Genomic DNA, 24,077 nt, shown 5'->3' with positions numbered 1-24,077 from the left:
CTGCTTCTCAGAGGAAGAAAACGTGTCACTCTTTGGTGGGGGCTGTGAGAAGCTGCTCCTGCACTAGCAGGAAAGTGTGTTCTCATAAGTTAATTAGAAAGTGTGCATGGTTGTGAAAGAACGGGTCTAAGAATGCGGCTCTGAAGAATGCGACGACAAGATGGTCTGAGTGCTTCTCAGACAGCAAACACCAGTTTGACTTCACCCTTGATCTATTTTTTAACATGGGTTCCTTTAAATAAATACATTAGTACAAATATAATTCTTAGATAGAGGAGGCCAAACAGCTGTTTTTATTTATTAACATTTTAAGTAAAAGTCGTTTGGACAGTAAAAATACACAAAATAGTTTATCTCCTGCTTCATAATTCATGTTTTAATTTTCTTCTCTCTGTATTTAATATAGTTTTATAAATAACTTACATGATCTTTTATCTAACTTTCTCCAGGTCCAAACTATGTTCTACCTTGACTTGTATTATGCAATTTCTTCCCCTCCTTAGACCCAACTCTGAAGATTTCCTCCACTTGTGCACACTTGAGCTTCCAGTTTGAGAATGCCAAAGATGTATGGAAGAATGGCAGGACGTTTTGATAGTCTTGCCCTGTGTTCTCAGACTGACTGCCGCTTTCCTGTCAGCACCCGCTTCAGGGCGCCCTGCACATCTGGGTTCCGGAGGCTGTAGATAAGTGGATTTAGCATAGGGCTGAGGATGGTGTTGAGGATCCCAATGCCCTTGTCCTTGTCAGAGGCTGAGACGGAACCCAGGCGCATATAACTGAAGAAGCCAGTTCCGTAAAAGATACAGACCACAGTGAGGTGGGAGCCACATGTGGAAAATGCCTTCTTCCTCCCCTCAGCAGAGCGGATCTTTAGTACTGCAGCGGCCACGTGGGCATAGGACACTGAGATGAGGATCATAGGGACCACTCCCATGAAAGTAGCTCCCACAAAAAGCAGCTGCCCGTTGAGGTAGATGCTGGAGCAAGAGAGCTGGAAAAGGGGTGGGAGGTCACAGTAGAAGTGGTTGACCACGTTAGGGCCACAGAAGTCCAGCACAGATACAGCCACTGTGTGGGTCAGAGCATTAATGAAGGAGATAGTACAGCAAATACCCACCAGGGAGCCCTGCACTTCACGGCTCATACGGGTGCTGTAAGTGAGGGGCTGGCAGATGGCCAGGTAGCGGTCATAGGCCATGGCTGTCAAGAGATGACAATCCACGCCCGCCAGGAGGTGGAAAAAAAATAGCTGCGAGATGCAGGCAGCATAGGGAACTCTGCACTGATGGGCCAGGAGACACACCAGCATTGGCGGAACAGTGACGCTGATGCACCCGATGTCCAACAGAGAGAGATTCCCCAGGAAGTAGTACATAGGAGTGTGGAGTTTGGGTTCCACAAAGATGGCAGCCAAGATGCTAAGGTTACCCCCAACTGTGACAATATAGGCAAAGAGAAAGACAACAAAAAGGATAGGTTGCAGTCTTGCGTTTCCTGTTAGGCCAAGAAGGATGAATTCAGTGATAGTTGTCCTGTTTCCCCAGGCGCGTGGCTCCATAGGCCACGGCTGAGAGCTGGAGGGCAGAGCAGGAAGAGTTAGATATCACAAATAGTAGCACACGTGAGCATGCAATCCAGTACCTGCAGGGTGCTGATATGGTATGTGCAGAACACCTACCAATTAACGTCAGTCCCTGCATAGAGTTTGCCAGTCTTCTGAAAGCTCCTTTGACCAAAGGATCAACATTTTTAGCTCCTTGTTCAGGGAGAAAGCCAGAGAATGCTGGAAAAGGGGCTGGCTGGTGGCTATTTAGCAACATGGTATGCAAGCATTTCAATACTACCATATCTATTACATTTTGTCTCAGTGCATACACCTGCCTAGCATCTCTCACTGCGCCAATGAATGCATGAGTACACGAGGTTCTAGACAGCACACCATATGGATAAGAGCAGCGTAAGATGAGAGAGTAATAAGAAAGTTCTCATGAACTCAAAATAGAAATAACGAGTTTGAGAAAAGAGAAGAGCAAGAAATGAGCCAAAGTACAGAAACACAGAGAGCTAAGACTAGAGCTATGATTGGCATTTTAAAAATACTAACATTTTGATGTATTGTCTATAACGCTTTTTATTTCATTAAATTCTGTAAAGTTACTACTGTGTCTCCGTGTAATCAGGACACTGATGCATAGAAAGATTTTATAAGCACCCTTAGGCCCTAAAGCTCCTGAGAGCTAATGCAAACTCAAGACTGTCTGGCACCAAGCGCACAGGTATTACTCAGACATGTGGTCTGCTGAGGCTTTGCGGGTGGTGCTGTGTATAATAGAAAGAGGAGTGATGCTCTAAGACTTTCAGCATTGGCCTCCACACAACTCTTCTAAGAAGTCAGGGGCCCGTCCACTTCCCCTCATTAATAATTACTTGTTGAATGTTATGGAGCTGTGCTAATGGTGGCACTAACAGTCGAGATGAAACTGTGACACAGAGAAGGTGAAGGGGTGTCCCTAAGTCCTGTGATGAGCAACCAAAAAGATGGAGTTGATGCTGCGTATCATGGGGAAAGGTGGCTATTGTGTGCCTGTGTTTGGGAAGATCAGGAGCTTTTCAAAGGCAAAGGGAGAATTGGAATCCTAGGAGACAATTTCCCTGGCATCCAGTCTACCACATACGGTGATAATCCCAAACTGGATGGACAGCTGAGAGGAACCAGAAATCAAAGATCCTTCAGTTATGACTACAGAAAGTAGCTCTGGGGTGGTTTCTTTGTGTGTCCCTGCTTCTGTACCCTTCCCTGTGCTGGGCCACCTTCTCTCTGTAACTTTACTTACACTTTTTTTTTTCTATCAAAAATAGTGTTCCCTCCACAGATTAAAACAAAACAAAACAAAACATTTCTTGGGACTCAGTCCTTGGCTATTGTTCCATTCTCCTTGCATGGCCCAGTTTTCAGTTGAGTTTTCTCTCCTGTGGCATCACAGGCTATTAACCTGATCATTCTGTGCTTGACCAACAGCACAGGATGAGCCATGCAAAACTCGCAATTCTAGATAAAGAATATAGACTATGCTAATGGGCCACCACAGGACAGTGTGGTGCTCCTGCACCCTCACCAATCCCATCACCTCCATCTTGACCTTTTCTACAAAAACCATTGACTAACCATGAAAAAGGTAAAGCTCACAAAGCTTTCAAGATCACACATGTCAGAGTTTGTTCTGAGTGGAGACTGTACTCTTTTTCTCCCAACTCCTGCTGACTCACAAGGTCCCTGCCATACACAGAGGAATGTATGGATTTTCCCTTCCCTCCCAGTCATCAGAGGGGAAAAGCTTATCCTACATGTCACTGCCACTTCCTGAATATATCATCACTTGATACTTTCTCACATATAGACAGTAGAAAGGCCACCTGAAATTCATGGATGTCCTTCTATGTGTCCTTACTTGAGAAGGAAGAAAAGCAGGGTGGCTGGAGGGGCAGAAAAGACCGAAATGCACTTACCTCCCTGTGGTACCTGGTATGGTTCCTGCAGATAGTTGAGTAACTGCCTACTTGACCCAAGGTTGTAAGGATTCATAAAGCTTATTTTAAAAACTGAGCTGAAAATATGTCTTGGTGTTCTCTCCATCCAGGAACTAATCAGTATCCAGAGATGGTAATAACACAATTTCCCAAGGGTTTCAAAAGAGCCAGAGGAAAATAACTTCAGTCCACAAGGGTTTCTCTCCACCACCCAAACAAGCATTCTACTGATGACATCATCACAACCTCATAATCATTTCAATAAGGAGGAAAGATGGCACCATATTGAGACAGCAGAGTACAAGCTAAAGAGCTTTGATGACTTGCTGAGTCCACCATATAAAGCCATGGTTGGAGCTCAGCCTGGACTTCAGATAATCACTGAGACCCAGTGATTATTTCACTTAATTTTCACATAGTTAGGATATAGTTTCAGAAAGTTGGCTCCGTTTTTATGCAAGTTTAATCATACACTTTATGAGTTTGATAGAATATGCAATCATAGCTCTAGCACTTCCTCAATATAGATGTTTCAGTTATTTCTTACAATTCACAAGTGGTTTCTTTAAATCAACACCCTCACCATACCACAGCCCTCAGCAATATCTTATCTGACTTCTGTCCCTATGGTTTTGCCCTTTTAAATTTGGAAAATAACTGTAGGAAAGGATACTGGTGTGCTATCTTTCTTCACTGAACAGCTATCCTATTATACAGATATAGTATAATTTGTTTTGCTCTTTACCTATTGTATGCAATGTATGGCTATTTATTATTCATGAACATTTGGTTATTTCTAGATTTTAGCCATTACAAATGTATCCAAATCTTCATGTAGGCCTATGTATTCATAGAAAGGAAAATACCTTGATCTGTAATTACTGGAGTCCATGCATAAATGTATATTTAATATAAGAAATTATCAGGGCTGAAGAGCTAAGTCCATGGATAAAGCACTTACCATGCAAGTGTAAGAACCTGAATTTGAATCCCCAGAATCCATGTAAAAACTAAAGTGGTATGGTAGCCTGATTGAATGTCAGTGCTCAGGAGGCAGAGACAGGGATTCCCAGAGCACACTGGTTAGCTACACCAGCCAAATCAGGCTGGTCTGCATTCAGTAAGAGATCCTGTTTTAATAAAATAGAGAACAATCAGGAAGACACCTAACTTCAACTTCTGTCAGCCACATATGCACCCACAAACATGAGCACATATCTGTGATGTGAATAAATCACACACACACACACACACACACACACACACACACACACACAACTCATCTGCTCAGTTGTCCAAATTGGTGATGCCATTTTTAATTCCCACCAAAAATGCACTTTCATAACACCAGAAGATGCTGTACAAGATTCCAAGGAAGAGAGACAACCAATGGTTTTACACAGCTGCAATACCTCTGAACCACAATAATAAGGATGGCAAGATATTCCTAATAGTGCAATAGTGGTATTCCTATCTTGGCAGTAACCAGCAGCTGTCTAATTAGACTTAAAGCCTAATCAATAGATGGGAAACCTACCCAACTACACAGGGCTAATGAAGTCATGAATCTTAGAGGAGAACCTATTATCTGCCACTTCACTAAGCCAGAATGGTTCCTAAGTGCGTTCTAAATACTTGTCCTTAGACCCACAGATGGATGTAGCTCTCACACCTCCTCAAAGAAACTACCCTTCCCAGCAACTTGCACGTCTGTAATTGTTGCTACTATATTCAGTAGTATCTGTGTATGTGTTATCCATGTTTCCAATTTCCACACTAGCTTCCAAGGAAGAAGTATGTGCCTCTAATAACTATTTTCTTTCTGTATTCCTTACAGAATAGTGCTGAACATTTGGGATACCAATCAGGATTAGTCACATGAATGAAAAAATAAAATGAAGAGATAAATAGATGATAGATACAGAGATGATTAGGTATATGATAGATATAACATATACAGAGATAAATGATAGATGATAGATATATAGATAGACAATAGATAGATAGATAGATAGATAGATAGATAGATAGATAGATAGATAGATAGATTTATTTATTTATTATTGACAGGCTTTAAAATTTTCCCAGATTCAGTAAGTTTTATAATGAACATATAAATATTATTGTTGCAGTTAAACTGTTTTATTATAATTTTCTTTATGAGTTTCTGGAAGGCAGGAACAGTGAGCAGAAATTTTAAACAATCCAGTGAATCAGATTTTAACAAGATCATTTGTTGACAAGGGAAGTAAGAGAGCAATGACAGCGACAGAAGCCAATGGTCTTATGCTGCGATCATCCTGTTCCCCTCAATAAACACTGCAGTGGCTGCTTTTCTTAGCACACACACCACTGTGTAGAAAATCAAGCATCTCTCTTATTACTGCTGCATTTCTTCTACTCAGTCTGTTCTTAAGCATCTAATCGTAATTCACTATTGCTGGCATTTGCCCAGCAGCACTTTAGCACACGGTCTTCTTACCATTAAATAAAAATATTAAAAATCCAAGTCTCTCTTAACAATATGTTTCTCCTCTGCACCCCCTTTTTTTTTCACCATCTGTGGCCCTTTTTCTAGTCTTCTCCAGGGAAGACTAGATTCCCAAATGTGTGATCTTCACTTTCAGACTTCCATTCCCTGGATTTTCCTTCTGTTCATTTTTGTCCCAGCTGGACTCCTGAAGAGCACATGTTATCTTAAATGACTTCCTTCCTGGTTAGCATGGCAGGTGCCCATTTGCCTTTAGCATGTTATTCAATAGCTGTCTTCCCCATTAAGAAGTTACAAGCAAGTGAATAACGTGTAATTAATAAAAATAAAATAAAATAAAGAAGTTACAAACACTTACAAACTCCTAAGAATAAAGACGAATATCTTATAAACATTTCATATAAAAATATTTTCTAATACCATCTTAAAATATCATATTTAATTTTACTACTGATTAATTTCAAATAACGGAGCAATAAGTTATAGCATTTAGCATTTAAATACATAGAAATAATCAATAATTGGAAATATCTGCTTGTTCAGTCATTTCTGAGTGTCAATGTAGCCATATGTTTTTAAGTGTTCTAGAGTTCATATGCTTTGACCCAGGGCCCTGCCTCACTGGATTTTTGTCTTCTTAGATTTCAAATCCTTTGACCCAGGGACCCTCATCATGGGCTTCTGTATTGAGCCATTGGAAAAATCGCACAAACGAGCATACAGGAAGCAAATCTCAGCATACTATGTGGCCCAGATTATTTGAACAAGCAGATTCAGCTTAATCAACTCATAGTAGGTGATTAAATACATTTTACCCTATGCAGCCACAGAAAAAGATAACAATAATTTACATTTAACATCATGAAGAGATATTCATGAATTTTGTCAAGTTCATCTAAAGCTATAGAGTTTTAGATATAAAACAATTCTAATCTTTACAAACATGTATCATGCACAAAAGTATTTTAATAATTATATGCTGACTGTCTCTATGGTTATCTGTAAAGGTGACTTCTATTTTATTCTTTCTGTGTTTCCTTTTTATTTATTTATTTATTGCTCATACATTTGTGTGGGTGTAAATGTGTATGATGCATGCTTCCATGTGTGTGGGTATACATGTGGTCAAAGTTAGCAATGGATGGCTTCCTCAAACACTACATTTTATTGGCTGAGGCAGGGTCTCCCACTAAATCAGGATCCTGTCCCGGTTTGCTCTGAGAGTCCCCTGTCTCTCTCTTCTGGGAGCTTGGATTACAGGTGGCCACCACATCTGCTTGCTGCTCCTGTGGGTGCTGAGATCTGAACTTCAGTTCTCATGCCTATATGGAAAGTGCTTTATCCCCTGAGACATATCCCTAGCCCTAGAACCTCTAACTTTTTAATAGGTGCACACTTTATTGTGTTGTGGAAACAAGCACCTAAAGCTATGAGTTGAAGCATCTTCCTCCTTAAGGTGACATTGAGGGGACAGTTAGGTTCATGTTCAAGTCAGAGGGGCCAAAAATTCCCTTTCAACTGGGAGTTCTTCTAATTAATAGATTTTCAACTGGATAAGACTTGGCAAACCTCTTTGCTAATTATAATTAAAAGAATCCAGATCAGATCAAAACCCCTGTGTTTCCAGAACACTTCTGTGAGCATCCTTCTACCATCATCATTTATTCACTGCTGTAAGTGGCCCAAGGGAAAAACATTCTGCTTATCTCTACGGGTTTTCTAAACATTGCCTGTTCTCTATGAATTACGTTTTAAAAATCTGTTGTTTTTATTTGTTTCATAAATTGATATTTTTAAATTCCCAGCTTCTTTGGAACAAATCAAATTTGGTAAAGAAATAAAAAACTCTCTTAATTCGTTTTAATTGTTGATATAATTTCTTTGCTTACTCTTTATTGCTCACTCCACCTCTTCACCTGAGGGTACCTGTCCTCCTTGCAGTAACATAGTACTCCTAAGAAGTAATAACCACATATGTAGCTTCACTCTAGGATCAAATCATTGCTCTAATAATCACTAGCTCTATGGCTTTGAGAAAGTTACTCAGCCTCTCTGAAGTTAAGTTTCCTGATCTACAATCTGCAAACTGCACCCACCTTATACGATCAGGAGAATTAACGGAAGTACTGGTGCTTGTCAGTTACTACCTGTACATGGCAGTGATGATGCCAGTGATAGCTCTAACTATTTTAGGGAATTCCCCTTCCTAATCAAGAATGTACCCCATTTCATCATACCGATACTCCACTTGCATTAATCATATTATCACTTAGAAGCAGTGGCTGGAGCAGACATTGGTTGAGGTCAGAAGAAAGGGGTGTCAGTTGGGGACTACCTCCCTGTGAGCACCTTCCGTAAGGCACCCTGCACATCGGGGTTCCGAAGGCTGTAGATGAGTGGGTTCAGCATGGGACTGATGACAGTGTTGAGGATGCCAATGCCCTTGTCCTTGTCTGAAGCCTCCACTGACCCCAACCTCATGTAGCTGAAGACACCTGTCCCGTAGAAGATGCCTACCACAGTGAGGTGTGAGCTGCATGTGGAGAAGGCTTTCTTCCTGCCCTCAGCAGAGCGGATCCGCAGGACTGCAGCTGCCACGTGGCCATACGACAAGGTGATGAGGACCAAGGGGGCCACACCCATGAAGGCTGCTGCTACAAAGAGCAGCCGCTCATTGAGCTGGGTGCTGGAGCAGGAGAGCTGGAAGAGCTGAGGGAGGTCACAGTAGAAGTGGTTGATCACGTTGGGGCCACAGAACTTAAGAGTCGACAAGGCAACAGTTTGGGTCAATGCATTGCTAAAGGAAAAGACACCTGACAAGCACACTGACACCTTCTGAATCTTCCAGCTCATATGGGTGCTATAGGTGAGGGGGTGGCAGATGGCCAGATAGCGGTCATATGCCATGACAGTCAGCAGGAAACAGTCTGCCCCAGCCAGGAGGTGGAAGAAGAAGAGCTGTGAGAGGCAGGCCCCATAGGGAACGTGTCTGTCACTGGATAAGAAATGCTTCAGCATGGCAGGAACTGTGACACTGATGCATCCAACATCCAGCATGGACAAGTTCCCCAAGAAGAAGTACATGGGGGTGTGCAGTTTGGGTTCAATAATGATAGCAGCCAGGATGCCGAAATTGCCACCAAGAGTAGCTACATAAGCAAGAAGGAAGATGACAAAGAGGACAGGCTGCAGAGCTGGTATCTCTGTGAGACCCAGCAGAATAAACGTGGTCACACAGGAATTGTTTCCCGAGGCCCCAAGATCCATGACTCTCTTCCAGCAGTCACCAGCCGAATGAAGTTCAAAGGTGATACATCGTGGTACTAAATGTCAAGCACTGTGATTGTCCAGATGCAGCCAGGAGGCAAGGGCAAACACAAGGGCAAACACAAGAGTTAAAGACCGAAACACAATAGATGAAGGTGTGATGCACCCAGCACTTACTGACCAAAAGCTATGACATCAGGCAGACTCAGAGACACACAAACATTGAAAAAACAAGGAGAAAGGATGTGATATTTGAAAGTTAGAGGGAAATACTATTTGTCTGGGGCCAAAATTCTAGAAAGGAAACCACAGTCTTCAGATGGTGACCTGGACAGTTTAGGTACACCAGATGCTGAAGCATGAAAGGGAAGCTTCCAGAGAAGAGGTGGCATGATCCTCTTTCCAAACTTGTGCTGCACGTATCCGCAATGATCCCCAGTATGATAGGGGAATTGGTTCCATAGTTTCTCAGCAACCAAAATCTAAGGGTGTTCACGACTCTTATATAAGATGGAGTAACATTTACATAGAGCCCATGCACATTCTCCCACATGTTCTAAGTCATTTCCAAATGGCATATGATACCTTACCCTGGGTCTAAGCCACCTTATATTGTATAGGGGATGTTGATGGGGGAGGTGCCTGTACTTATCAGAACAGACATAATTTTTCCACATACTTTTGATCCATGGCTGAAGCTACAAATATGAAACTGGCAGGCAGATGGCCAGTTAAAGGATGTTAGTAATAAAATGGTCACTGTGACCTAGACTATTATAAACTGAGTTGCAAAGCCATGAGAAGTAATCCAGACCTTCCAGAGAAAAGTAAAACTGCCGTGAAAGACAATGACACTCCATGAGGACACATTCCAGAGTGACATTCCATGTGGACACATCACTGAACATATTTCCAGCTCTAGAACTGATAACAAGCAGCTTTCTGCTTTCTAATCCTTAAGATTATATATTAAATTTATCCACAGTGTCCAAGAAAACTGGACACCAAAGTGCTCATACTTTTCTAAGAACAATATGGGAAAACTTTGAGTAAGGTGAGAATTACAAGACTTGGTGCCTGGGTGAGCTGAGAAGTTGTGCAGCTGAATGACACACATCTGAAGACTCTCTCAACTGGAATTTTGAGAAGAGTATAACCAGACACTCCCATTTTATCTAACCTGCAGCTATCATGAGGCCACAGCCCGCTAGAGAGCCACAGATGATTCCCACACATATGGTCACTTACATGGTGCCCCTGAGCCTCACAAGGTCACACAGTGAGCTGCCTCGTTGAAGTGAAGATAATCATCACTCCAGACTCACATAGAGGAAGGCAGGAGCTGGAGTTCCTCAAAAACAAGCAGCATGAGCAGAGGATGCTGTGAGGTGCACGAGATCCTCAGGTCCCAGGAGGCCAACCACTATCAGCGGCGCTGGCGTTTTTCTGCATGAGCTTGATCAGATCGCTACATCCAACTCAGTATCCCTAAAGCTCAGATGCCCATCATTCCTCCCAGTCAACTACTGGATGTACTGTTTTTAGAACAGCCTGGTTATCCCAGCAGCTACTGCCTCCTGCACACTTTACCCCATTTCAGCCAAGTACCTGAGCCTCCCAGGGCCACTTTGGGGGACAGAGATGCCATACCAAAGCCCAAGAGTGAAATCACTTGTGTGGAAGCCCAGTTGTGGGCATGCAGTGAGGGCTCTTGAATGACACTCACCCAGTGAAAGGGACAGGCACTCCGTGGACAGAGAGGAAGCCAAATAGTCTCCACTGCTGGGAGTTTATCAAAGATATAACAGTGACAAACATTATCTTCCCAGTGGACTTGCTCCTCTACCAATTTCTCCCTGTGGAGGTGTCTGAAATTACACCATTCCAGGGGGAGCCAGGGCAGGGTAAATACCTGCCTTCCCAAGACACGAGAATCTCGCAATCTCTGAAAATCCTTTAAACTTTCTCCATGTTTCAAGTCTGACCTTCACGGGTGTGACCAAGCTCAAGATTTTATTTAGCAATGTGTTTATAAACTAGCATTCTAGTTACTAGCATTTGCCAATTGAGATGGCTCTTAGAATGTCTTTACAGCATGCTTAATTAAACATATTAACAGAGCTTTGGTGTGATATTCCTAGCATGCACTAATCAAATTCTGCCTTACTGCCCACACACACACAGCACACAAACACATAAACACATGCTCATACAAACATACACACTCATACGTACTTGCATATCCAATCTTTAGTAATCACCATTCAACCTTAGGAACAGTTTTAACTTTTCTGTATGAGAGAGTGTGTGTTTATCTCACTTAATGTCTTCTAGTTTCATCCATGTTTCTACAAGTGACAGAATTTTTTCTTTGTGATTCAGTGGTACTCCATTGTGCATCTGTACCACACTTTCACAAGTCCTACAGTTTAGAAAGTCACAGTGTTGGGCATACAGTTCATATTTGGGATACTGTTAGGGTTTGTTCTGATGCTGGCCCTCAAGATCTATAAATGTGCCTAAGACATTATATCTGATTGGATGATTAAAGGCCTATACCTGGGCAGGGCAGAATGCGCTAGGCATGGCTAAGGTTCTTAGGCTTTAGAGAACAGGAGAATCACAGGAGACAGATGGACTAGAAGAGAAGAGGAAGGAGGATGCCACGATGGGTTAACCTGGAGCAGGAATTGCATGGGCCTGGAGAAAGGACTCCAATAAGGGTATGGAAAGGACCAGATGAAGAATAAAAGCAAATGTTTATAAGATTATGAATGGAAGGCAGCTCAAATGAGGATAGTGTTGGATGGAAGCTGAGAGGTGAATGGTGAGGTAGAAATATTTGCACCACCCAAGGTAATAAGGTTATATTAAAATCTAACAGGTGTCTGTGTCTTACTATTTGTGATAGTAGTCTAAATAATACCACCGTAATAATTATAGGGCTAATAATAACATTATATAGCCCAACGCCTTCTTTTTTATTTGCTACAACAAGGTACAGCCTAGCTACCAGAAAATCCTGACTTCAAATGTTTCCCATTTTTATATCTTCAACACCATGAAAGCAGAGAAAGTTTGAAAGCATCTTCTTGACCAGAAACACCCTACTTTTACTAACTTCTGAGGGATGCTTTTGGCATCAAATACAATTTCTAACCGTTCTGTGTTCCTTTATAAAGCTTTCCTACTGGCTTAAAGCTGTCATGGTTGGAGCCAACAGTATGTGAAGATGAGTTGAAATTCCTGTTGGCATCTATCCATGGATGAGGACCTTTAAGAGACCAACAAGAGCCCACCACTTTACCGTCTCTTTTTGGTGTAACAAAAGCTGTGTCTGTTCCCTGGAATGCATTTCTCATAGCTGTTAACCCAGGATACTTCATCATTAAAGACCAATTGCAGGACTTTTCTCTCCCAACAAATGACCCACAGATCCCTGTGGCTGAACTAGGTTCACCTCCTCTCCACGGCAATAACAATTTAAAACTTTTCCTCTCTGTTCTAACCAGTGGTCTGCTCACTCCAGCACTCACTTCAGCACCTAGTTGATTATTATATATTTCTGCTTGAATGTCACACAGGAGCCTCAAGAGTTACAGGGTATGATTTCTCTTTTGAGAGAGAGTCTTGAATGACTTACACTGATAAAGCCTGCAAGTAAATAAACATTCCCTGCCAAAAAACAAAGCAAACAAAAAACATTAACTGAGTTCAACCAATTGAACTACTATGTTTCTTTTTATTTACATTTTTAATTTATTCACTTCACATTCCAATTGTAGCCCCCTCCCTTGTCTCATTCTGGTCCCACTCTTCCTTCCTCTTCCTCCCCTAGTCCTAAGAAAGAGGGAGTCCCTCCCCTACCAACTGACCCCAGCCTATTGAGTCTCATCAAGACTGGCTACATCCTCTTCTTTTGTAGCCTGCAAGGCCTCCTTGCCAGGGGAAAGTGATCAAGAAGCAGGCAACAGAGTCCATGTCAGAGACAGCTCCTGGTCCCTTACTAGGGAACCCACATGGAGACTGAGCTTCCTATCAGCTACATCTGAGCAGAGGTCCTAGGTCTCCTCCATGCATGGTCCTTGGCTGCTGCATCAGTCTTCACAGAACCTCCTGGACCCAGATTTGTTGCCTCTGTTGGTCTTCTTCTGGAGCTTCTGGCCACTCTGGGTCCTTCAGTCCTCCTACTGTTCCATAAGACTCCCTGTGCTCTGCCTAAAGTTTGGCTGTGAGTCTCAGCATCTGCTTTAATCCTCTGCTGGGTGGACTATTTCAAAGGACATCTAGGGTAAGTTCCTGTCCTGTTCCCTCTCTTCAATGGCTGCCGGTGTCTATTCTATTTGCCCTTCTAAATGAGAATTAAGCATCCCCCTAGGGTGCCCCTTGTTACTTAGCTTCTTTAGGTCCGTGGATTATAGTATGGTTATTCTGTATTATATGAATAATATCTGCTTGCAAGTGAGTATATACCATGCTTGTCTTTCTGAGTCTTGGTTACCTCACTTAGGATGATCTTTTCAGTATCCATCCATTTTGAATGCAAATTGCATGAAGTCCTTTTTTAAATAGCTGAGTAGTATTCCATGGTGTAAATGTACTACAGTTTCTTTATCCATTCTGTTGAGGGACATCTGGGCTGTTTCCAGTTTCTTGCTATTATGAATAAACCTGCTATGAAAATAGTTGAGCAAGTGTCCTTCTTGCATGGTAGAGAATATTTTGGGTATATGCCCAGGAGTGAGTCTTAAGGTAGAGCTGTTCTCAATTTTCTGAGAAAGTGCCAGATTGATTTTTAAAGTGGTTGTATAAGTTTGCACTCCTATCAGAAATGGAGGAGGATTCCCCTTTCTCCACAACCTCTCCAGCATGTGCTGTCACTTGAGATTTTGATCTTAGCCATTATGACTGGTGTGAAATGAAATCTCAGGGTCATTTTATTTGCATTTCCCTGATGACTAAGGACATTGGGCATTTCTTTAAATGCTTCTAAGCCATTCGATATTCCTCTGCTGAGAATTCTCTGTTTGGATTGTTAAATGGATTATTTAGTTTGTTGGTGTTTAACTTCTTGAGTTCTTCATATTTCTTCATATATTTTGGATATTAGCCAAAATGTCAGATGTAGGCTTGGTGAAAAAGATCTTTTCCCAGTCTGTATGCTGTCATTTGCTATTGACAGTGTCCTTTGCTTCACAGAAGCCTTTCAGTTTCATGAGGTCCCATTTACTGATTGTTGATCTTAGAGCCTGTGCTACTGGTTCAGAAAGTTGTCTCCTGTGCCAATGAGTTCAAAGCTTGTCCCCACTTTTTCTTCTAACAGATTTAGTGTGTCTGGTTTTATGATGATGTCTTTGATAAACTTGGACTTTAGATTTGTACAGGGTGACAAATAATCTATTTGCATTTTTCTACATGTAAACATCCAGTTAGACCCACACCATGCTATCCTTTCCCATTGCATGGTACCAGCAAATACCATACAAATACCATGGTATATTTTTCCATTGTATGGTCTTAGCCAAAAATCAAGTGTTCATAGGTGTGTGGGTTTGTTTCTGGGTCTTTGATGTGATTCCATTGATCTACAAGTCTGTTTTTAATGCCAGTGCCATGCAGTTTTTATGGCTATTGCTCTATAGTACAGCTTGAGATCAGGAATGGAGATACTTCCAGAAAATCTTTTATTATACAGGATTGTTGTTCTTTCAAGGTCTATAAAAAATTGTGTTGGTACTTTGATGGGAATTAGATTGAATCTGTAGATTGTTTTTGGAAAGATGACCTTTTTTACTATGTTAATCCCACCGATCCATTAGCATATTTTCATTTTCTGATATCTTCAATTTTTTTCTTTAGAGACTTGTGTTATGACCAGCTGGAGCCTGTTAGGCACAGCAGGAGCCCAATTACCTGAGAGACAACTGAAGGAAACTCTCAGAGACCATATCGATGCAAATATAACAGGTTTATTCGGGCCAGTGAGTGAAGGGGCTACTCTGCAAGTCAGCAAAGAGCAGCCCCAAAAGACAAAAGCCTTGGGTTTTTAAAGGAAAAAGCACAGGGAAGCTCAGGGGTTGCAGTCTTGGCTGCACAGGATTGGATAGGGGGCTATAGACTTTTAAAATAATTGGCTGGTTTTAGGCACTCAGGTCTGGTCAGTCCTGCCTCAGACATCTGGGGGATATCTGATCTTTTAGTCACATTCGGAATTTCCTGCTACATTCAGATGTGGCCTCAATTAAAGGTATGAGGGTGATTAGTTCATTCTGTATCTTTTCTGAGAAGCGGGGCTATGGGCTTTCAAAGGTCAGGGGCTATTCAGAAGAGGAATTGAGGCCATCTGGTTTGTTAGGTGATGTTATTACACGAGTGTAGGTCTGGTCATTCTTCTTTACTGAGTGGAGATCTTTGCTGGCTCACTTCCTTATCTCTGTCCAAGCAGATGGCCAAGGTCAGAGATAGTTACATTCCTCTGTTATCTGGAAAAGTACTGAGAGGCTTTAATTGACACAGACCTGAAACTCAAAAATATAGGTTTCATGACAATTAAAAGATATATAGGCTACAGGGTTAATCTGATTCTTTCACTTGAAGCTCTTATCATACAGGTTTTTCATTTGCTTGGTTAGAATTACAACAAGATATATGTTTTTTACAAGAATCAGGACAGGGGCCTACCATAGAGGGCCTCTGAAAGACTCTACCTAGCAGTGTATCAAAGCAGATGCTGAGACTCATGGCCAAACTTTGGGCAGAGTGCAGGGAATCATATGAAAGAAGAGGGAATTAGTAAGACCTGGAGAGGATAGGAGCTCCACAATGACCAACTATACCTGGGCACAGGGGCTTGTCTGAGACTGTTTCTCCAACCAAGGACCATGCATGGATATAACCTAGAATCCCTGCTCAGATATAGCCCATGGCAGCTCAGTATCCAAGTGGGTTCCCTAGTAAGGGGAACAGGGACTGTCTCTGACATGAACTCAGTGGCTAGCTCTTTGACCTCCCTACCCTCTGTGGGAAGCTAGCTAGGCCACAGAGGAGGACATTGCAGCCAGTCCTGGTGAGACCTGATAAGCTAGGTTCAGATGGAAGGGGAAGAGGACCTCCGCTGTCAGTGGACTTAGAGAGGGGCAGGGAGGAGATGAGAGAGGGAAGGTGGGGTTGGGAGGGAATGAGGGATGGGATTACAGCTGGGATACAAAGTAAATAAACTATAATTAATATAAAAATAAAAATTTAATTTAAAAAATATAGATGTTTTTGTGGCTATTGTGAAGGGTGTTGTTTTCCTAATTTCTTTCTTAGACCATTTGTTGTCTGTACATAGAAAGGCTACTGGCATTTTTCAGTTAATTTTGTATTCCTACTTTGCTGAAGCTGTTTATTAGCTGTAGGAATTTCATGGCAGAATTTTTGGGAATCACTTATGCATATTATCATATCATCCATGAATAGTGATGCTTTGACTTCTTTCCAATTTGTGTCCCCTTGACCTCCTTTTGTTGTCTTATTCCTCTAGCTGGGACTGCAAGAACTATATTGAAGAGATATGGAGACAGTGGGCAGCTTTGTCTTGTCCCTGAATTTAATGGACTTGCTTTGAGTTTCTCTCCCTTTAATTTGATGTTGGTTATCGGATTGTTGTTTATTGCATTTATTGTGTTTAGGTTTGTGCTTTGTATCCCTCATCTCTCCAAAAGATTTATTATGAAGGGTTGTTAGAGTTTGTCTAAGGCTTTTTCAGCATCTAATGAGATGATCGTGTGATTTTTTTCTTTTGGTTTCTTTATATGGTGGATTACACTGATAGATTTTTGCATAGTGAATCATCTCTGATTCCATGGGTTGAAGCCTACTTGATTGTGGTGTACTTAATGTGTTCTTGGATTTGGTTTAAGAATGTTTTATTGAGTATTTTTATGTGACTGTTTATGGGGGATATTGATCTGAAATTCTCTTTCTTTGTTGAGTCACAATCACGGTGATTGTGGCCTCATAAAATGAGTTCGGTAATGTTCCTTCTGTTTCTGTTTTGTGAAATTGTTTGAGGAGTATCAGTATTAGCTCTTCTTTGGAAGTCTGGTGTAATTCTGTGCTAAACCCATCTAGCCCAGGGTTTTTTTTTTTTTTTTTGATTGGGAGACTGTTGGGAGCCACTGGTCTTCCAGCTTGCTTTGGTATTTAGATCTCAGGGGAAAGACTGGCCTTCATTTGGAGTCAGTGAAGAATTTTTAAGTCTATTTCACCTTTTGTTTGAGACAGCAGGTGGAGTGTCCTTGTCTAGGACACACCTTTTGCTTGACTTCCTTGTAAATTTACTCATTTGTCTTGAGGGGCTTTTGCTCTGGCTTAAAAAGGAGTCTGGAATAAAGCAAGGCGTCTAGTTTCCACTAGAGCCTCTCAGAAAGGTCCCATGTGTTGTGTGTTGGTTTATTAATTTCAGTCCTCACTCCCGACTTAAGAACCGTTTGACTCTGCCGGTGGGCTCTCACAGGAGACTTTCTTTTTTTTAGATTTATTCATTTATTTTTGAATTATTCTGTCTGCATCTGAGAAGAGGGCACAGGATCTCATTATAGATGGTTGTGAGCCACCATGTGGTTGCTGAGAATTGAACTCAGAACCTTTGGAAGAATAGCCAGTGCTCTTAACCTCTGAGCCATCTCTCCAGTACAATTGGGAGAATTTTGATTACTGCTTCTGTTTCTTTAGGGGTTATAGGACTGTTTAAGCTGTTTACCTGATCTTGATTTAGCTTTAGTATGTGAAATCTATCAAGAAAATTGTCCATTTCTTTTAGGTTTTCCAATTTTGTAGAATATAGGCTTTGGAAGTCTGGTAGAACTCTGTGCTAAACCCATCTAGCCCGGGGCTTTTTTTGATTGGGAGACTTAATGATTCTTTGGATTTTCTTAGGGTCTGTTGTTATGTCCCCCTTTTCATTTCTGATTTTTGTTGATTTGGATAGTGTCTCTATGCCTTTTAGTTAGTTTAGCTAAGGGTTTGTCTATCTTGTTGATTCTTTGTATTGTTCTCTTTGTTTCTAAGTAATTGATTTCAGGTTTCAGTTTGATTATTTCCTGCTGTCTACTCCTCTTGGGTGTGTTTGCGTTTTTTTTGTTCTGGAGCTTTTAGGTGTGCTTTTAAATTGCTAATATGAGATCACCAATTTCTTTATGAAGGCACTTAGTGCTAAGAACTTTCCACTTAGTACTGTTTTCATTGTGTCTCATAAGTTTGGATATGTTGTGCCTTCACTGAATCCTAGAAAGTTTTCAATTTCTTTCTTTATTTCTTCCCTGACCCAGTGGTCATTGAATAGGGATTTGTTCAGTTTCCATGTGTTAATAGGCTTTCTGTTGTTTCTGGGTTCCAGTTTTAAGCCATTTTGGTCTGATAAGATGCAAGGGATTATTTCAATTTCCATGTATCTGTTGAGGCTTGCTTTGTGATCAAGTATACAGTCTGTTTTGGAGAAGGTTCCATGAGGTGCTGAGAAGAATGTATATTTCTGGGTGTGTGTTTGGGTAAAATGTTTTGTAAATATTTGTTAGGTCTATTTGACTAATGACATCTGTTAGTTTCATTATTTCTTCATTTAGTTTCTGTCTTGATAATCTGTCCATTGGTGAGAGGGGGTACTGAAATCTCCCACTATTAATGTGTGGGTTTGATGTGTGATTTAAACTTTACAAATGTTTCTATTACAAGTATGGGTGCTCTTGCATTTGGGGCATAGGTGTTCAGAACTGAGATATCGCTTTGGTGTATTTTTCTTTTGATGAGTATGAAGTGCCCTTCCCCATCTCTTTTGATTAATTCTTTTTTTTATTAGACACTAGAATGGCTACTCCAGCTTGCTACTTGATTCTGTTTGCTTGGAAAACTTTTTCCAGCCCTTTACTCTGAGATAATGTCTATATTGCTGAGGCATGTTTCTTGTATGCAGAAGATTGATGGGTCCTGTTTTCACATCCATTCTGTTATCTAGTGTCTTTTCATCGGGGACTTGAGGCCATTGCTGTTGAGAGATATTAATATCCAGTGGTTATTAATTCTTTTTTTTTTCATGTTGGTGGTGGTATAGTGTGTATGTGTGTGTGTGTGCATGTGTTTCCTTTCTTTTGGTTTTGCTAATGTATGGTTATTTATTTCCTAATTTTTCCTGGGTGTAGATAGCCTCCTTGGGTTGTAGTTATTCTTCTAGTATCTTCTGTAGGGCTGAATTTGTGTTTAGGTACTGTTTAAATTTGTTTCTGTCATGGAATATCTTGCTTTCTCCTCTATGATGATTATGTCTTTCTGGAGAGCTGTCATCAACAGTCTTAGTTTGTTGTGGAACCTGCACGTGACATTTTTAACTAGCTTGGCAGCATGCACTCACTGGAGCACTAGTGGCAATTCTGTTGTGGGGGCAACTAACAACTTTCTGACTGGATTTGAGGCCCATTTCACTAGAGAGTGTTCACAAGTGGTACTTTAAACCTGGTTGAAGACCATGTCTGGAAAGATCATAGGCCATAGCAGGTAGGGTATTATTGATATTGATATTTTGCTAAAGGGACATGGTCACTATGTCCAATTGCCTTCAAATGGTCATTATTGAACTCATAAATTACTGTTGCTGTCATCTCAGGCCAGAGAAACCTTTTTTGCAGTGGGCAGCAAAACTGCAGATTCATTACTGATCAAAATGCTAAGAATTAGTGAGTTTATAATGTTCAGTCATAATGGGATATCTTTATCTCCTCCTTAAAGATATCATAGAAAAGGGTATAAAGAATGTGTTACTAAGAGTGGGGTGCTTCCTGGACCCTGTGTTCATGGCCATTGTTGAACTCCCAGCAGCTAGGAGTATCTGTACATCACTGAGATCGTCATCTTCCTTCCACAGACAGGAGGGAGTTCTTGAAGCCTTAGCCCTCTAATTATCACTAAAGGATGGAGGGGGAACATTTTTCATTGGAAAGCCACTGAGAAGGTGCCTGTGCACCTGCAAGTGACCCCACTAAATTCTGTAAGTAACTCTACTGAAGATTATTAAGTCTCCAAAGAGGATACCGAAATAGAAGGAGGATTAGTCAGGAGGAGGAGGGAGATAAGGAGTAGGACAGGAGGGTGAGGATGACGAAAGCATGTTGTACACATACGTGAAGATGTCATTTTTAAAACAGGGCTACAGCATGAGGCCAGTATCAAAAATAATAATAAGCAATAAAATAAAATAAAACTCATTGCTGTGTGAATACTATAAGTGAATAAAAGGCCTTTAAAGGAAACCAAGTTGGATGGCTCCCGAGGAACAAACAGCAGAAGGCCAAGCCCGATCCAGGGGAATTCCTCAAAGCAGTGACCTTTGCACTGAGTCCAGCAGCACAGGAGAAGAGTGAGGCTTTTAACCCTCACAGTAGGCTTTCGCTCTCTATAATGTTAGTTTACTGTCAGCTGCAGTTGTGCTTTTGTTATTAGGTTTCTTCCTGTGGAACTACTGTTCTGCTAACGCTCCATGTTCTCCTCAGAATTTCTTGCTGGTGTGAGCCTCTGTTTCTTAGTATTCCTTTCAAAAACCCTTTTGAATCTGTCCTGTGTGTTCATTTGTCTTGTGGAGTGTAAATTCTGACTGAATTGTTTACTTAAGCCATTTCTATGATTCTTATTAAATTCAGTCTGCTCTTTCCAGATCAATTCCATTTTCATACATATTTCTTCATCACATTGTCATTCTTTTTTTAAGGTATGATCATTTCTTTGTTACTTTAAACACTTACTTTTGACTGGACTCAGAAGTAGATGCTCTCAAGGAGGACAGCCTACATCTCTTGCAATCTGTTCTTGGCATTTTCCTCTGGCTTTCTTCATTCTCTTGGCCATGATTAGCATATTCTGCAGCCTCCTCCTTGTGTTTCTTAGTATTTTTTTTTTCTTCAGAGCAATGTTGACATTTGTGTTTCGGGACACATGGAATAACAAGGTGGTGATTCTTGGGTACTTTGGTCCTGGGTTTCTTACTTTTTTTGTTAAAGGACTTTCTGACAACACACTGATGAACATCATCTTTAGAGAGATTCCAAAACTTTCTGATTTGCTAGCTCCTTTAGGTCCCAACCAAAGAGGCACAGTTTTCCACCATGATGATAATGGACTAAACCTCTGAGACTGTGAGCTAGCCCCAATTAAATGTTTTCCTTTATAAGAGTTGTTGTGGTCACCAAGTACCATGCACGGACTAGATCCAGGATCCCTACACATAGGTAGCCAATAGGCAATTTAGTCTTCATGTGGGTCCCCTAATGAGAAAAGGAGAAGCTATATATGACATGGACTCTGTTGCCTGATTTTCAATCACTTCCCCCTTGTGAAACTGCCTTGCCATGCCTCAGTGGAAGAGAATGCACTCCATCTGGATTAGACTTGTTTGCTAGGGTTGGTTGATGGGGGAGCTCCCATTTTCTGAGTTGTGAGGGAAAGGTGATAGAGGGAAGATGAAGGAAGGGTGAGATCAGAAGCAGAGAAGGAAGGGGGCTATGATCAGGATGTGAAGTGAATACATACATACATGCATACATACATACATACATACATACATACATACATTTTTTTAAATGGGGTTTGATATGATCATGGTGTCTCTTCACAGCAATAAAACCCAAACTAAGACAAATGGTCAAGATTCTTTTGCATGAGCCAAGAAAACCTGTTTTCAGTGCCCTCAGAAAACACTGATAAATATTAGACTACTAAAGCATCATTTTCTTCCATACTACTAATAATTCCTTCTCTTTCATAGATACCCAGGAGAAAAAAAACACAGAAAACACTCTTAAAAAGGATGCCAACACTGCTAAATATGTTTACAAAGAAAAATCACTAAACATAGGACACCATGATATCTGTGTCTGATAGTCCATGGACCAGATATGGGACCGTAAACTAGACACAAAACATCTAAAAGCAGTGCCACAAGCATAGCTCATTCTGATATATCTACTGAAAACTACTGTTAAAATGTTTCAATAGTGATTATGTATACAGTTTGACATAGGAAGTAGAAATCTATCACATAACTATCAGTAAGTAGGAGGTGGATACTTAGCAAATTCTATACAAATTTATATAGACATAATAGCATATAAGGGAGTTGGAAATTTGGCTCAGTGTTAGAGCACTTCTCCAGCAAGTGCAAGGCCTCAAGGTCAGTCAATCCTCACCTCCGAAAAAAATGTTGAAATTAGTTAACATATTCAAAGTGTTAACTGTGTAACATGCACTATTTTCAGAAAACATATAATATTTAAAGCTTACTATTTTAATAATTGTGTACAATTCATTCACTTATTTTAACTTCAGGACTATGTGTTTGTTCATTCGTTCGTTTGTTTGTTTGTTTGCTTGTTTGTGAAAGGGTTTCTCTGTATAGCATTGGGTGCCCCGGACTCGTTTTGTAGTCAGGCTGACCTCAACTCTCTGAAATCTGCCTGCCTCTGCCTCCCTGAGTGTTGGGATTACAGGTGTGCACCATCACATCTGTCTGATGTGTTTATTCTTATTACTGTTTCCATTTCAATGGTATATAAATAAGCAAATGTTGGCCCAAGGCATCAATACGCATCACAGTCAACTAGTGAGCCAGCCTGGGCTCAGAGCCTTCACCACCACTTTCTGCAGAAGGCGGTAAGCTCTCTCCCACAGGAGGTCCACATCGCAGGGCAACAGCCATCATTAGGGATGCTAGAAAGACGACATAAAGTGTCTAGGTGTCTGTCGCCTCTGCTATCAGCTGCAGTAAAGAAAGCATAGCTGGCCCTCTACTGCTTCTCAGGTCACATCCTAGTGAAAACATGCACGTGATTCTCTTTCTTTGAGACACTAGCAGCAGAGAGGCCTGTGTATAGGGTTGCAGAAATACCAAGATCTCAATCCTACCAGGGTCCTTGCAGCTCCCAAGCCGTGGTTCCTAACAGAGTCAGAACAGGAGAGGTAGGGAGATCCCAACAGAGAGGACAGAACAGGTCAGCCCAGAGCTTGAACCCTGGAGACACGCTCTCCAGGAAACTCCAAATCACTCTAGAGAGCCTCTGTGTTCCCTAAAGGCACATGAAGAGAGTTTCCATGAGTCTCAACAGTTACTGTGAGTTGGATCTGATGAAGACCTGGGAGAATGATGTTCAAGAGACAATATAACCTGCTGGCAAGGTTCCAACCTTCTGCTAAGATCTATCCAGCTGCATATATAGAGTGTCATGAATTATAAGGTGAATGGTATAATGCAGAGGAACTGGCTCGTTGTTATCTGGAGTTACACTTAAAATTAAGACTAGAAATTTAATTGGAATTATAGTATAATCATATAATGATTTAAGGGAGGTTAGAATTTTATGATAATTTTTCTCATTCTAGAATATGGAGTATTACCCACCTCTTTTAAAACAAACAGTATTCCCTCTACAAAATAAAATTGTATACTTTTCTTTATTTATATTTTAAGATTTAGTTGTATTTATTCTTAGATTTTTATAGATTCTTGTTCTTGCCACTTTACTGCTGCAATTTTTACAAAACTTCTATTTCTAGATTTGGTTATCAAGATCAGAAAAAATCAGCTGTATGTCTATTTCTCGAATCTCTCCCTCGTCTGGTGAATAATCTCCCATCATAGATCCTAACATAGCTCACAGCATGTGTTGGCGTGAGTGAGTGTCACAGAACATCATCTGTTCCTGCCTCACAGAGGACATCCTTATCCTTATGTGGGGGAGACACAGCTTCAGGTCCCCCTAAAGAT

The 24,077-nt window shown here is 41.1% G+C and overlaps 2 protein-coding genes across 2 annotated transcripts; both read right to left on the bottom strand.

Annotated features, from left to right (window-relative positions):
- Positions 1-613: 613 nt before the first annotated feature.
- On the bottom strand, positions 614-1,561 carry LOC110539944 (olfactory receptor 3A10). The gene has a single exon (XM_021626761.2). The coding sequence runs from the start codon at positions 1,559-1,561 to the stop codon at positions 614-616; it is 948 nt and encodes a 315-aa protein (XP_021482436.2).
- A 6,751-nt stretch (positions 1,562-8,312) lies between these two features.
- On the bottom strand, positions 8,313-9,309 carry LOC110539943 (putative olfactory receptor 3A4). Its single transcript, XM_021626760.2, has one exon. It carries the CDS (start codon positions 9,287-9,289, stop codon positions 8,354-8,356), a length of 936 nt encoding a protein of 311 aa, XP_021482435.1. The 5' UTR covers positions 9,290-9,309; the 3' UTR covers positions 8,313-8,353.
- Positions 9,310-24,077: the final 14,768 nt, after the last annotated feature.

This window comes from Meriones unguiculatus, chromosome 7, assembly GCF_030254825.1.
Source record: "Meriones unguiculatus strain TT.TT164.6M chromosome 7, Bangor_MerUng_6.1, whole genome shotgun sequence".
In the NCBI taxonomy this organism is placed as follows: Eukaryota; Metazoa; Chordata; class Mammalia; order Rodentia; family Muridae; genus Meriones; species Meriones unguiculatus.
The sequence above is the reverse complement of the archived record's forward strand: the minus strand, read 5'-3'. Positions and strand labels throughout refer to the sequence as shown.

What these genes read in the sequence shown, in the direction of transcription:
- LOC110539944 (XM_021626761.2), bottom strand. Translation starts at nt 1,561, where the DNA reads ATGGAGCCACGCGCCTGGGGAAACAGGACAACTATCACTGAATTCATC.
- LOC110539943 (XM_021626760.2), bottom strand. Translation starts at nt 9,289, where the DNA reads ATGGATCTTGGGGCCTCGGGAAACAATTCCTGTGTGACCACGTTTATT.